The sequence below is a fragment of the Protopterus annectens genome, chromosome 14.part0 (assembly GCF_019279795.1).
Source record: "Protopterus annectens isolate FY-2018-M chromosome 14.part0, PAN1.0, whole genome shotgun sequence".
Lineage (NCBI taxonomy): Eukaryota > Metazoa > Chordata > Ceratodontiformes > Protopteridae > Protopterus > Protopterus annectens.
This window is the reverse complement of record NC_056748.1, coordinates 9,305,959-9,322,011: the sequence shown is the minus strand read 5'-3', so window position 1 is coordinate 9,322,011 and position 16,053 is coordinate 9,305,959. Positions and strand designations below refer to the sequence as shown.

General features: G+C 45.5%; 1 protein-coding gene across 9 annotated transcripts in view; it reads left to right on the top strand.

The window, feature by feature from the left end:
* ADD3 (adducin 3) overlaps positions 1 to 16,053 on the top strand; it is a 3,087,715-nt gene that overhangs the window by 2,781,272 nt on the left and 290,390 nt on the right. For all 9 annotated transcript variants that reach the window (XM_044055712.1, XM_044055702.1, XM_044055704.1 and 6 more), the window contains one exon: positions 2,691 to 2,873. In XM_044055712.1, the coding sequence (XP_043911647.1) occupies positions 2,691 to 2,873 (183 nt within the window). The remainder of the gene's footprint in view (positions 1 to 2,690; positions 2,874 to 16,053) is intronic.

The window sequence follows — 16,053 nt, the reverse complement described above, 5'->3', positions numbered from 1 at the left end:
AACTGTTACATTGACAACACACCCCTAAGAATTAACCCAATTGTCAGGGGCTTGGGGGCACACACAGACAGTAGTCTAGCCTGTGACCATCATGTGTTTACAGTAATGAGGAAATCATTCTATGTTGTGCAATTTATAAACAAAGGTATAGTTTCTAGGTCCAAGGAGATCATTGTTCCACTATATTCAGCATTCATCAGACACATCATTGAGTATAATGCCCCCTTTGGTATGTAACTAACAAAGAGCATCCAACAATTGGAACATCCACAGAGCTTCCTCACTAAAAGAATAAAGGACTTAAATAACATGTCCTTTGCAGACTGCCTCAAAGACTTATCCCTGTATTCTGTCTTCTACAGGCTGTTGATGGGAGATCTATGCCTACCTTACTAGGCATCATGGGACTCCACTCTGATGGACCTCCTGTATATCTGCAAAACAAACAGAACCAGAATTTCCTATTTTAAAGATGTAAACCTTGCCTGTGATATAAATATGACTGCTGAGGAGAGGCAGGTATGTACTCCAAAGACTACCTCTTCTCTTCAACAGGCTACCCATCCATGTGAAGCAGACTTCTTCCCTAACCCTATTCAAGTGTAACTTGAACATCTGGATGGGGAACAGGAAATTCATCTGTGGACCTATGTCTGTAATAGACACAGATAACCTGTAAATGATTCATCTCTCAAGCCTCTGCTTACACTACTAAGTGTACCAGAACTTCTCAGAGGTTTGTGATGCATGGCTAGGCTTATAAGGCCCCCATTTGTTTAACTGCTGCAGTGCTATGAACTAATGCTGTCAGGTTTTAAAAGGTACTTCAAAAAGCCATTTATTTACCTTGGCATAAGACATCACGTAAATCTTTGGCAACTAATTGCTTGACTTTACATTCATTATTTGCGGTATGTATGCTTGTTCTTGATTATTGTGTATTGTTCATTGACTTATGTTTTAGGTAATATTTTATCTATCTGTTTTTCTCCTTCCTGTAATTAAGCTTAGATGCAAGCAGCTGAACTGAACTGTCATAAAGATAATACGAAAAGACCTAGACACAGCTCCATTAGTTGTTCCTAAATCTTATTTATAACCCTTATTTTATGCAACCCCTAGTCCTGCCTGTGCATATCACTTCAAAATTTAAGTATAAAATGTTTTTGTTCTTCTTTAAAAAATTGAGACCAGTTAAACTGACTGGTGTTTTCATTTGTGAACACTCCACCGCCAGTGGTTTCCAGCTCTACATTGAGAGTTCACCCCCATCTTCATGTTGTGTCTTAATCTAAAATTTGTTAAGCATATATGCACTGTTTAAAAGGTTATTTTGCTGCTTCCTGCATGCATTAGTAAATAGGCTTAAATACAGTACTGCTGTTCCTGCTGTTGGTCTTGTCTGCACCATTAAACAGTCATGTACATGTATGGCACAGCATTTTTAAACTGGCTAACCCAGGAAGTATTAGGCTCATTCACAAGGATACCTTGTTAAATGATTGGATGGTTCTTTTGGGACTTCATGCATCTGTGTAACTACCTGCAGATGGAGAGAAACATCAGTTGGTAGGAGCAATAGCAGTAGAGGAGGAACTAGCTCTGCACAAAATCCAAGTATGAGCATTTGCAGACGGATGAGAATGAAAAGAAATTGGCAAGTGACAGGCCTCAGACTGAGCTCTCTTGGATCAAGTGAGAATCAAGGGCCATTTGTTATACAGCCCTTTCATAAACAACCGTGGTTTCTCTTTAGAAAGGGAAACTGCTGTTTGTTTCCTTTTCCAGTGGTAGGGAGGGCAGGAAAATGGCACATGGGTGCCTGTCTAGGATGGCAAATCATATGGTCTCCTGCCATGCCTCAAATAAATTTGGCCTAGATGCTTCATGTTTTCATTGCTGCAGCTTGTTTTACCAGACATTACGGGTTGGGATCAAATTCCAGATCAGAGCTTCATTTGTATCAACAGTTCTCAAAGGTATCACTTCATGGAGGTTCTCCACCCTGAGGGTCTGATGGCTGTCTTTGGAATTGTGCCCTGTAGCCTGAGCATCTCGAAGTAAGGCATAACAGTTACATGAGCTACTCATTATAATGATGTGTCTTTAAACTATAAATTTAGGCTACGTTACAGTCTGTGTGACTTTGGTGCATTTGTTGCTGTTAAGCTCCTTTTTACACATTTTCTACTTGGGCACATCTGGAAAGAACTGGATGACTTGCAGTCTTTACAACCTAATGCAGTATCTGGGTGCAAATAGTGGGACCTTTGATGCTGGGTTAGAATTCCTGAGCTGTCCTAATGTCTAGAAGACACAGCTCTGTATGTCCTGCAGCCAGAGCTTGCGGGCTTCGAAGATGTTATAGTGAGTGTCTGACATAACTGTTGTTTCCTTCTCCTGTGTTTATCATGATATACAAGGTAATTGTTGTGACACTGAAAGTATTTGACACTTAGCTTGCCAAATCGCATTATGCAATTTTTTTTTAAGTCAAATGCTTGTCAGGAGAGTCTTTTCTTCTATGTGTGGCACTGTGAAGTAAAGATTGAACCAATGTAGAGTTTAATTTATTGGTTTTGTCAGTTTGTTAATTAAGCAAGCAGCCTTGCTTTATTTTAGAACTCTGCAAATTAAAGGGCATGACTTTATTACATTTAAAAAAAAACGTATGTACTTTTGTATTTTAGGTGCGTGCTTTAACAAGTGCCGGAGGAGTGGACAATCTAATTATCTTGGATTTGGAGAAATATAAGCCCTGCACTCATGACCTAGTAGCAGCGGGAGGTGGAGGAGTGTCCATGGGGACATCTCAGAAATGGAAGACTGGAGAGCAGGAGTTTGAAGCTGTGATGAGAATGCTGGATAATCTGGTAAGTGTACATATATATATATATATATATATATATATATATATATATATATATATATATATCTTACCCCAAAATGCCATGTGGTCATTTTTTACTTTAGTTTTTTCATCTAGACTGTTTTTTCCCCCTACTGCACTGTGCCTCATAAAATATAAATCATATTGTCCTTTGGTTTCTTTCAATGCTGTCTTTACATTGACGGGAATGACCCTGAGTTAATACACTTTTTGAGTCTTTGGAAACTGATTTTTTTTTTTTACAAGCCCTGAAAAAGAAGTGTGTTGCATTTGTATTGCTTTGATTGGAGTCAGTGCCACATTATTTATTTTTGTGAAGCTTAAGGCAGTAAATGTCTAACCCACTCCCTCTCCCCAATTGTTCATATTGTCAGCTGTGGGCAGTGACATGTTGCTCTTGGCCATATGATTTCTTTAGTGCTTTGATAAAGTCCAGAAGAAGCTAGAATAAGATTTAATGGAAAAACAAAATTACAAGTCCACAGAAACAAGTACAAAATGTAAATTGCTTTTATGGGAGATGACATTTTTTTAGGTTTTCAGCTCAGTTAGGGATTCAGAGATTAGGATGTACATTGTGTAGTTTAGTCTTGAGTCCATATATGTGACACTCTAATGGTCAGTTTAAATGGAAGATGGAAGGCATCCCACTTTGAGAAAAACATGGCATCTGGATACAGTTATCCTTCAAGTTGTTTCTGTACATAAAGGCATATTAAATGGTTTATATCTGGTACTGTAGAAACAGGGAGCAAGTCAGAGGTTTAGCTAGCTATTCTGGCGCCCGGGGCCATCCCGTAATCTGGCACCCCTACTCCTCGACTTTAAGGTCAGGACCAAAAAAAAAATGCTTTGCTTTCTCTTAAACTGTAGCAATGCCACATACAGAGTGCTAAGCTTGAAGAACTAAAAAAAGGTCTCTCTGCTCTTTTAAACTATGGGTGGGGAGGTTGGCATAATGGTTAAGGTGTTTACCTTTCAGGCACAAGGTGCAGGGTTTGATTCCCACATGGGATAATTGGCTAGGCTTAAAATGGCCCACAAGGGCAGTTAGTCTAGTACTAATCAATGAACCAATGATGGTATTGAACTAAGCACCAGTTGTGCTCCCCCAGCAATTTGCAGTCTCTTGGGGCTGTCCCCTTTGCCCCACTCAAGCTATGCTTCTGAAACAAGTTATGTAATGGCTGGGGAGTCAAAAGTCGGACTGAGTGTCCTGCCACTGCAGTACCAGAAATTGTCATATCTGATAGCTCCCCTCCGTTTTTTTCGTTCTGAAGTTGAAAAACATTGGATGTAACACTACCCACTTTTGGGAGTGGACGTTGTTAAGTGGGGTTAGAAAGTTTCTTTTTCCTCTTAGGTTTTTGTGACCATCTGTACTTTTTAATTGGCTGGAGGATTGGCTTACATTTATCACTGCGTTTTAATTGAATTTATTTCTGCATTGCTCGATAAAATGTAAAGGGTGTTTTATGGGAGATTATTTATTTATTTATTTATTTATTTTAGCTTTTCAGCTCAATTAGGGACTCCCCGCAAAGGATGTATAGTGTAGAATGTAGTCTTTTTTTATTACACAATTCATTTTTATTTTAAGAGATATTTTATTTTGTGCTTATTATGTTGGTGACGGTGAGTTTAAGGACTCAGGTGGTTGAGAATGTTGAAGAAGGATTTAGATTTCTAATACTAAAACAAGTTGCGTTATGGATCATGGCATATTTTGCTACACAAGGACTGCCTTTTTTATGGCAAGTTTGCCATTATGGCTAAAGTTAGCTTTAGACAAAAAATTATTCTTATGGCCTTAACACATACTACAGTGCCATCTTCCATTTCACCCCTGACATTGGACTTCCTCCTCCTAAAGGAAATGATTGGAGGAGAAGATAGCTTGGAGTTGTGGGATGTGACTAAAGAATCTAATGAAGCACTTTGTAGTTGTTGGCCTACTCATTTCGGATATCTGGAGTTTAGTAAAGGTCCTTTGGAGGGCACAGTGCCTTCAGATCAAGATACATCCCACCAAGACAAGGACCTTGTAAGGAATTTTGACAAGACATGCCTGTTGCTGAAGTTTATTTCATTGTTGCAGAAGGGGATGACAGTCCACGATTCTGTTGAGGGAGGCTATCCCTTGTGGCAAAGTGGAAGCCCAGGCCTGCAAAGCGGCAGCTCTAGCTAAGAGCACACAAAAGAGGTACCTCGAACGTTCTTCTCTCTAACCCAAATTATTCCCAGGAATAGACTACCTTGGCTTAAGGGTTCTTTCTTGTCCTGCAAAGCATGCAGTAAAGTGCAGATCAGATGTTAGTATCTGGAGTCCCCTCTACTAAGTGAAAAAGAGAATTCTTCCCAGAGAGGGAATGATGACTTCTGAGTGAATGAGGGGAGGAATTAGACTACTCCTTCCAAATCCTCCACCCCAAGAGCATGACATTGACACTTATGGTACCATGTCCTTTGCTTCACCTACAGAAGAAATCTCATTTGGAGATTCCCTATACAGAATGAAATACCATCTCATACAAGAAGCCAGAGAGATGTTAGGCACTCAACAAAGGTACTTTGACCTTCCGCATCTAGATGCGTCGAACCCTGTTGCAGTGGCCTCAGTCCTGAGAGCTCTAAAAGATGCTTTCTCAGCTGTCTGCAAGAAACTGGACAACCACCCCTTTGCTTTTTAAAGGCTTGATATAGTCCCATAAGTTCCTTTATAAAAACCCTGTGGCAGGTAAAGCAGTGGTATCTGTGGATCCAGAGAAGGGGTCAGAATTATCTTCTGCTTCCAGCGCTGTTACCATTGACGGATAAAGAAGAGTGTTGGCCTCATTTGGAAAGAAACTGTGTACAGCTGTCATGCTGACCTTTGGAGTTATTAACTGTCAGGTACACATGACCAAGTTTCAAACTGCCATCCTTGACCAGATGAGGTAGAAAATTTTGAGGGTGCTTGATGCATCTCTAAGGGGGGGGTGGGATTATTGGAGTAGACAGTGCTGTTTTGATGCTGTTGATGCAGCATCCAGAGGGGTGGTAGTTATGTAGACTTTTGTTAAGAGAATGTCAGAAGTGCAGCTGCGTAATGCACCCCATTTACAAGGATCTCTGTTTTGAGAACTGTGCTAGTGAAATATGCAAAATGATGGAGGAAAGGAGGAAGACTTGCAATCAGTGAAGCGCTCTCACATGCCAAGGTATGATTGGAACAATCCATCAAAGTCTGGACTATACTATCACAGGCAAGGAAAAGGTAAGCTGGTAAAGGGTAAAAAAGGCTAGAGTTAAAAGAAGGGGAAGCCTGGTGGTTGCCAAGGCCGACACTTCCACAAGAAGCAACCATGATTGCATGGAACTTTCCCCCACTCCCCACATAACAAAAACAATAACCCTGGGATTAAAAACTCTGAAAACATCACTCAAGACGCAAATAATCTCTTGTAGTTACATACTGCAGATTTTCTTCGTGTTTCACTGTTGCAGTCATCATACTTGGGTTATCTGCCTGCAGGTAGCCCTCAGTCGGCCCAAATACTAGAGTCCTGGGATTTCTGAGTCGGATGCTGTCGCCTCTTCCATGACGTCAGGTCGTCGGGGTATAAAACATCCAGCCAACGCCATTACATCAGTCTTTCTTGCCGAGAAGGAGCCCGAAGCAGAAGCAGTTCGCAAGTGCTGGTCGGCTGCTACCTGAAATGTTCGTTTTTCAAGTTTCAAACCTGAAGTTTTCTAAAGCTAAATACCCTGTTGGGGATTCTTTTTTCTTGCTCTAACTGATGTCAGAAAAAGTTAACAATTGTCTTACCTGTGGAAAGCAAATACCTCACAGAGATTTTCATTCTTATTGCGTCACCTGTTTAGGCCCAGACCATTACGTCCCTTGCTGTCGGTTTTGTACCTTGTTTAATGCCCAAATATTGTCGGGCGATTTTTGTAGCTAAATTCTTTCGCTCTCGTTCCCCGTATTCCAAAATGGCTTTGGTAAGCCATCCGACTACTGATCTTCCGAAAAAGCACAGAGACAGACTGCATAGGTCAAAAACTGCCACCGACGCTTCCATTAAGCTAGTCGCCAGTCCGCCGGTACTCAGTGAGGCGCCTTTGCAGCCCCTGATGCCCGCTTCTACAGATTTGCAGGCCTCTGCTGAGACCCATTCAGAGTCCAGTATGCCGCAAGATGCTTCTTCGACTATGGAACCTGTGGATGTCTCTACCTTGGATGGGTCCTGAGCCGCTGTTCAGGCACCTGCTAATGAGGGTGTATTCTGACCTACCGATATTCGTAGTAAACCAACAACTTCATTTTTAACTAAAACTACCAAGTTTCCCAGGCCCAGAGTTCGCACTACGCCTAGAAAACCAACGTCCAAAGCGCATGCTCAGGCTCCCATGCCACAAAAACAAATGCTTAGAATGGCTGAAGACCTTATTACTCTAATTAGGGGAAACCAGCCTTCCCCTGCTAAAAGACAAAAAATTGAATTTCCTTCTGATTCTACGAACCAGGAGTCCGATGACTCTGACCCTTCTGATTACAAGGACATACCCTTATCTACCTATGAGGATTCAGATGCAGAGGAATCCATTCCCTCTGCCTTCCTGCCAGAGGATTTTTCTTTTGGTGAAACATTGCATACCTTAACAGAGCATTTCTGCTGGGAATGCCAGGACTATCCTCAGTCCAAAAGAGACTCAGGGAATTTTTAGATTTACCTCAGTACAGGCGTGTAGCTATACCCCTGTCCTGGATATTGTAGATGATGTCTTCATGGAATCCAGTCTTACTCCTGACACTTTACCACCAGTTCCTAGAAAACCTGACGGGTACTACAGAGTATCTGACACTCACACATTTCTCTTTAAGAGTCCTACTGTGGATCCAGAGACCATTTCCCAGGGACCTAAAGGCATTAAGGCTACTACAGCCAAAAACCTTACACCTTTAGACAGGTATTCTAGAGCTTTAGACAGATGGGGTAAGAAAGTATATACCTCTGCAACTCTTGCCATCAGGGCTTTGAATTGCCAGTGTCACATGTTGAAGTATCAACAACATATTATGGAACTAATTAAACAAAAAATGATGATCTGAAGTAGTTAACTTCATTTGGATTGCAACCTGTGGGTATCGGATCCGATTCGGATCCGAGCCAGCAGCTTTCCAAGCTTACAGATCCGAGCTCCAAGCTCCTCCCCCTTACCCACAGTGCCCTGCTACCTCCTTGTAACCCTCAGATCTCGTTTGCCACGGCTTATGATAGCTTCTCAGAACGAGCTCCGAGTTGGTTTGTGAGTAGAATTAACAAAAGAATTTAAATATCTCTTTTGTGTGTGTGAACCCTGGGTAGTTTTTTTAGTGGTTCTTATTTTTAGTGTCTGTTAATTTAATTGTTTAGTCAGCTAGTTCCCCTCCCCCACTAGAGTGTGTGAAAGCGTGTGCTGTTTTACTTTTCTTATATCATGGCCGAAGGCCCTAAGGCCAATTTCTCTAAATGCACCGAGTGTGGTCATAAGCTGTCCCCAGCAGATGGCCACACTCGGTGTGTGTTGTGCCTGGGTGTGGAACACCTTTCCACAGGGTGCACTATTTGTGCAGCCTTTAATCTCAGAGCATTGAAAGACAGAAAGGCCAAGCTGATTTTGGCGGGCCTTCTGCCACCAGAATCTACTTTGTCTTCTGCTGTGGTGCCAGCCGCCTCTACGGCTGCCCCACCTGCTACTTCTGATCCCCTGGCCAGGACTCACCCTCCCTCTTTGGCCCAGGAGGAAAGGGAGGGAAGAAAAAAGGACAAGAAAGACAGGGAGAGAGAGAGAGAGAGAGAGAGAGAAACCACCGCAGCCATAAAAGGCGGTCTGAGTCGACTCCCTCGGCTCCACCATCTAAAGTTGTTGCTTCTCCCTTGAAGGTCTCCGGGTCTACCCCCTCTCAGCTCCGCTCCCCTAGTTTCTCCCCGGAGCCAGAGGAGGAGACCCGGTCACCTTCTAGGTCATCAAGATGACCTTCCCGGCCACCTTCGGTGGCCTCTAGTAGGTCTACTAGGAGCTTGTCGGACGCAGATATGGATCGGATGATGCGTCAATTTTTACAGGCTCAAATGCAGATGGGAGTGCTTGTACCTCCCCCCCCCCCTCTGCGGGGGAGCTCGACACCTTTTTTTGCTCCTATTGCTCCTTCTCTGACCCACTTTCGGGTCTTGGAGCTGTCGGATCCGATTAGCTTCAGAGCCGGGGTGGGGTCGGCGCCGACAGCGTTTCTGTCTTCGGCGCCGACCATGCCCTCGAGTCTGTCGGATCCGAGCTCTTGGAGCCGTGGGGCAGGCGTCAGATGTGGAGGGGTCAGTGGAGCTTCGGCTTCATCCAGGTCGGGTCACACTGCCCTCTTGGATCCGATCGGGTCACCCTCGGCGCCGGTCCGTACTTCGGAGCCGAGGGGAACTGCTCTCTGATCCAAGGGAGAGCAGTTCACCATCGGCATTTGACGTAGTGGAGAGGGTCCTCTCAAGGGACTCAAGACCCCCGGTTCTTGCTTCGGACAGCCCATCACTCCCACGCAGTTGAGCCTATCCTTCATCATCCGACCCCAGGGACAGCCTGCGCTTACGTCCCAGATGGTCCCCTTGGAGGAACAGGACATCGTTGGTGAGGCCTCTTCGGACAGCCCCCCCCCCCCGAGGAGGTTCCTCACAAGCGGAAGTGCAAGAGGAGGCACTTGGACTCACCTGAGTCCCTCATGGAGGACACAGACTTGGAGGAAGGGGAAGGCTCCCCAAGATCACCCCCTGAAGACGTCTCCTTTGGAGACATTATGGAAATGTTACGCATTAGGGGAGGGTGGTCTGCCCAAAAGCCTTCCTCAGACGAGTCCGTGTTTCTGGAGGCATTTGACACAGGCCCATCTACCTCTTGGGTGTCCCCCCTCCCCTGCCGACCCCCTGGTAGATCTTATTACTACCAGGGCGTGGAAGGAGCCGGACACTGTGGAACCAATCCCCAAACGTCCCGACAAAATACTCAGCCCCCCCCTCGGACAAGGCATGTTGGAGTAAGGGTGCCTCTGTGGATGCTATGGTGGTGGCGGCGGCCACCAAGAAGGAACAAGCACAGGAGAGTTCCTCGGTACACCCTCCAGACAAGGACTCTCAGATGATGGACTGTTTGGGAATGCGGATGATCTCTTCAGCGACCTTCTCTGTAAGGTCACTGAATTATATAGCACATGTTATTCGACTCCAGCATGACCTGATTAAGGAATACGCTGAATCACCCCCAGAGTCCATGTCGGCCAAGGACAAGCGTACGTTCTTGTCCCGAATGTCCACTCTCAAATGTATCACCAACACATCCATGCGGCTCCTCTCCCATGCCACGGAGGGAGTGGCTAGGGCTAGCGGAATGGGCGTGGTCTTACACAGACAGGCCTGGCTCCGTCTTTGCGATTTTGCGGAACCCTTCAAGGCGTCCTTCGCAAACGCTTCTTATGATGGTTCAACGCTCTTTGGCAAGACCGTCCGCGACGCGCTTTTCCAGAGCGAGGAAGACGTTGTCTGCCGTCGGATCCGCTTCTCGGCTCCCCAGAGGTCCTATTCCAGGAACCAAAAGGGACAGAAGAAGATGTGGTTCTGGAAGACTCCACAACCCTGTTTTGCTCCGGAGACCTTGTCCTTCAGAGGCAGAGGAGGACAAGGTGGATGCCGGCACAGAGGCAGAGGGGGCCCGAAGAACTTTGGGTCAAGAGAACCTTTCTTGGACCGACCCACGCAGCAGCCCTGAGGGGTTGCCCGACTGCTTTTCTCTGGAGGCAGTCGGGGGGTGCTTCTCGGAACACCTAGCCAAATGGGAGTCCATCACCACAGATCACTGGGTGCTCTGAATTGTATGCAGAGGATATTCAATCCCCTTCTTAACCTCCCCTCCTCGATCAAGAGGAATCCCTGATGTCCCACCCGGTCAGAGGGATGCAGCAGCTATAGAAATTCAAGGGCTGCTAAGAAAAAGAGCAATCCAACCTGTCCCCCCAGAGCAGTCTGGATTAGGGTTTTACTCCAGGTTCTTTTTGGTGCCAAAAAAGATGGGGGACTTAAGACCCATACTCGACCTATCAGCGCTGAACCTGTCAGTAACCAAAGACAAATTCTGGATGGTCACTATTCAATCCATTTTCCCACTGTTACAGGAGAACGACTGAATGTGCTCAATAGACCTCCAAGACGCGTACTACCACATTCTTATGGACAGACAATCCAGGAGGTTTCTCCGCTTTTGGCTAGGAACCAGTCATTACCAGTTCAGGGTCCTACCCTTCGGTCTCACCACAGCCCCCAGGGTGTTTACCAGGGTCATGGCAGTAGTAGCGGCCCACCTGAGGCTTCAGGGCATACAGGTCTTTCCGTACCTGGACGACTGGCTCCTTACCGCCTCCACCAGGCATCAACTTTGCTCAAACAGAGATTACCTATTACAATTAGCTCACCAACTACGAATCTCAATCAACCTCAGGAAATCATCCCTGCAACCCACTCAAATTTTGGATTTCATAGGGGCCAGGATAGACACCACACAATCCAGAATTTTCTTGACAATCGACAGGCTACGCAATCTTTGCTTTCAAATCTTGGACCTCTTACAGTCTCCTGCGCCTCCTGCCGTATTGGTCCTGAGGGCCCTGGGATCCATGGCGGCTGCCATCACTCTATTCCCGTTCACCCGTCTGAAGATGAGAATCCTTCAATGGACTCTTCAAGTGCAATGGTCTATTCTTTTTCAACCCCTATCTACCCCTATTCCTCTCAGCAGGGTGTGCAAGGAGTCGCTTTTCTGGTGCCTTCATTCCAAAGACCTCCGGGAAGGACGTCCTTTCGTCCTACCTCCCCCACAAGTCACAGTGACCACAGACGCATCTCTCCTCAGGTGGGGGGGCATTGCAGGGGCAGATCTGTCCAAGGCACGTGGACTGCCATAGAGACCTCGCTGCATATCATTGTACTGGAGATGATGGCGGTGCTTTTGGTGGTGCAGGCTCTCCATCACCACCTTCCTCCAGGTACGATTGCAATTCAATCGGACAACATGTCTATATTCTGGTACATAAACAAACAGGGGGGAACTAGATCCTATCCTCTTTGCAGGGAGGCCATGAGAGAGTGGGAATGGGCGATCTCCACCTACTGCTTTCTCATAGCAACGCACATTCCAGGTCGGTCAAACTTCTTTGCAGACAGGTGGAGTTGAACTATCCTCTCACCTTACGAGTGGTCTCTGAACCCAACAGTTGCGAACCAAATATTCCTCGCTTGGGGACAACCTTGCTGCGATCTCTTCGCTTCGCCTTCAAACACAAAGTGCAGCAAGTTCTTCGCTCTGATTCCCCCACCAGGGGAAGCCCCCAGAGATGCTCTAGTTCATGCTTGCCCATCCAGTCTTCTGTATGCTTATCCCCCTCTTCCTCTGATGACAAAATTCTTACAGAAAGCTCGTCGGTTGGGGAACAGAGTTATCCTCATAGCCCCATTCTGGCCTCGCCAGACCTGGTTCCCTTACTTACGGTCTCATCTAATACATCCTACCTGGATCCTAGATCCCAGTCCGGATCTGATTTCCCATCCCCTGGGGCTCAAGACCCCCGACCTGGGTCATCTCAAGCTCTCAGCTTGGTTGATCCAGTTCCCCTAATGGCTAGGACTCCCGGATTATCCTCCTCCTCAGTTAAGACCATCCTAATGGCTGCACACAAACCATCCACCAGAAAGATGTACAAGAGTAAATGGAAACGGTTTTCCCTTTGGGCAGAGATGATGAATCTAGATCCTTTCACGGCACCTGTCCCAGTAGTCCTTGACTTTCTTTCACATATTTTTCAGCAGGGAGCTAGTGCGTCCACTATTAAAGTCCAGTTGGCTGCTATCTCCCACTATCACATCTGTAACAGCTCAGGGCCTCTGGCCTCATCCAAGATCTGTAAATCATTCATGAAAGGAGTCTTCTTATTAAGACCCCCGATCAGAGATGCAGTACCTCCATGGGATCGTACCATAGTTCTTCAAGCTTTAACTGGGCCCCCATTTGAACCGGCGGCCACAGTGGAATTAAAGTATGTATCTTGGAAGACAATCTTCTTGGTTGCCATTACTTCCGCCAGGAGAATTTCAGAGCTTCACGCTCTTTGCTGTAAGCCTCCATACATCATCTTCCATAAGGACAGGGTCTCCCTCAGGACTAATCCCTCCTTTCTGCCCAAAGTATCTTCAGTGGCCAATATCAATCAGTCTATCAATCTACCGGTCTTCTTTCCAAATTTTCAGAATAAAGGAGAGTACAGACTCCATTGCTTAGATGTTCACAGACAGCTATGTTTCTACCTGAACAGAACAGCAGATATCAGGAAATCTGACCAACTTTTTGTGTCCTTTGCAAAATCATGTTTTGGGAAGCCAGTCACTAAAGTTACATTAGCCAGATGGATCTCCCAATGTATCCTCTTCGCCTACAAAAGTTCTGGTCGTCCTGAGCCCCTAAAAGTGCGAGCCCATTCTACATGATCTGTGGCTACCTCTGCCACATTTTGGTCAAGGGTCTCTTTGGATGACATTTGTGCAGCAGCAACTTGGGCTTCTTCACATACCTTCATTTCACACTATAAATTGGATCTCATATTCAGGGGACGCGTTTCTTTTGGCTCCGCAGTGCTCCGGAATATCCTTCCATAAGGACCTCCCAAGTTTCTGGTAGCTGGGGACTCTGTCCCACAGGTTGCAGACCAAATGAAGTTAACTACTTCAGATAAAGAAGTTATGTACTCACCATAATGTTCCATCTGAGTAGGTAACTTCATTTGTCTGCAACTGGCCCTCCCTCCTTCCCCCTGACCTATGGTTTGCTAGTTACAAGCCTGTATATACCTTGTTCAGTCCTCGCCATTGCAAAGTGATAAGGATTACTAGGTTATAGAAGATTTCTATTGCCTTCTCTGGCAAACTCGATCTGAGGGTTACAAGGAGGTAGCAGGGCATTATGGGTAAGGGGAGGAGCTTGGAGCTCGGATCTGTAAGCTTGGAAAGCTGCCAGCTCGGATCCAATACCCACAGGTTGCAGACAAATGAAGTTACCTACTCAGATGGAATGCTGTGAGTACATAACTTCTTTTTACTTCCAGGTTATGCAGAAAATAAATAAATAAAAAATAAAGATTTACAAGAGTTAAAGCATTCTGCAAACCAAGTTAGTAAACATATTTTTCAGTGTGGGTTTGATGCCTTAGAAGCATCTTGCAGGGCTGCTGTCCCTGGGTCTGTACTGAGAAGGCATGCTTGGCTGAAGGAACAAGTCTTGCCAGACCATGTCAAAGCAAAATTACTAGATGCTCCATTAAATCAGGATCGTTCGGCAGAAAAGCAAAAGTAGTTCTTAAAAAGATGGAAGAAAAAGCTAAATCTATGCAAACTGTCAAAGATTTCTTACAGGTGCACCACCTAGATTCAATAGGCATTGGCCTTCAAAAAACTGGTCCTTTCCAGTCCCTCCCAGGCCTTCTCAGTCCAAACCCAGAGGAAACAGACCACCAAGACTACAGTCTCAGGGTATGCAGAGATATAAACAATGGAGTGTTCCCACCTCAAAAACGGAGTGGTAAGCCAACCCCGTATGGAAAAAGTTCACAATGACTTTCCAATTATCCTTCCCAGCCATGCCCAAGTACTTGCAACCTAGGAAGAAAACTCACCCTTCATGAAAAAAACTGGATGTCCATTACTCAGGACCAATGGGTTCTAAACATTGTATCCAAGGGATACAGATTCTATTCCACTCATTGCCAACCCCAAGCAGGTTGCCAGACCTTCCTCCTAACCAGTGGGCAGAGGCTCAAAAGCAAGTACTTTCCCTTCTCCATGTCAGGGCTATTCAACCTGTTCCAGTAGAACAAAGGGGATAGGGTTTCTACTCCAGACTGTTCCTGGTGCCCAGAAAAGAGCACTCTTGGCACCCTATCCTGGATCTATCAATTCTCAACACCTTTATGGTGGTCCCAAAATTCAAAATGCTTACACTGCAACAGCTTCTTCCTATGCTAGCCAATGATGTCTGGTTAGTCACCCTAGACTTAAAAGAAGCTTATCTGCACATCCCCATATGGGAGTCTTGCAGGAAATGTCTGCATTTCAGGGCAGGCTCTATGCACTATCAATTCTCTGCACTTCCCTTTGGCTTATCTACTGTGCCCAGAGTAGTCACAAAGTGCTTGGCTCCAGACATTGCATACTGCAGGCAGAGAAATATTCAAATTTACCCATACTTGGACAATTGCCTGATTCAGGCAGACAGTCAGGAATTGCTACTTCAGCACCTGGCATTTGTAAAAAGACTTCTAACTTCACTGGGATACACCATCAACGAAAAGAAATCACAACTGGTGCCCAGCCAACAAATTGTATTCCTGGGAGCAAGCTTGAACTCAACTTCCCAGATGGCACTCCTCACTCCAGAAAAGCAGGTCCATTTGACAAATGTTCAAACTAATGGCCACCAAAACCCAGCTATCTGCAAGGAAAATACTGCAAGCCCTAGGGTTTGTGGCCTCGTGCATTCTGCTAATTCCATATGCAAGACTGAATATAAGGAAACTTCAGTGGTACTTAAAAAGTCTCTGATGTCAACATTCTCAGGACCTGGAAACAGTGATTCCTATCATACCTTGTCTAAGGGCAGAGTTCCTTTGGTGGGCAGAGGCATGCAACCACAACAAGAGACTTCCTTTCACTCAACCCCTCGCCACCAAAACCCTGACAAAAGACACATCAGACTATGCATGGGGGGGCTCACATGGCAGGCAAATGCATTCAAGGCAAATGGAGCCCAGAACAAATTCCCCTGCATATTAATCAAAAAGAGATGCTATCTGTACAGAATGCTCTGGCAGCCTTCAAATAACTTATACTTCCAGGACAGCTCCTGATAAAGACAGACAATACCACAGTTATGTGGTACATAAACAAGCAGGGGGGGAACTCATTCTTACCCACTCTGCAGGTTAACCATGGCCCTGTGGAACACAGCCTTGAGCAACCAAGTGCACCTACAAGCTCAATTCCTGCCAGGCAAGCAAAATTCACTGGCAGACGACTTAAGCAGAAATCTACTGGACCCTCACGAGTGGAAACTGGAACCCA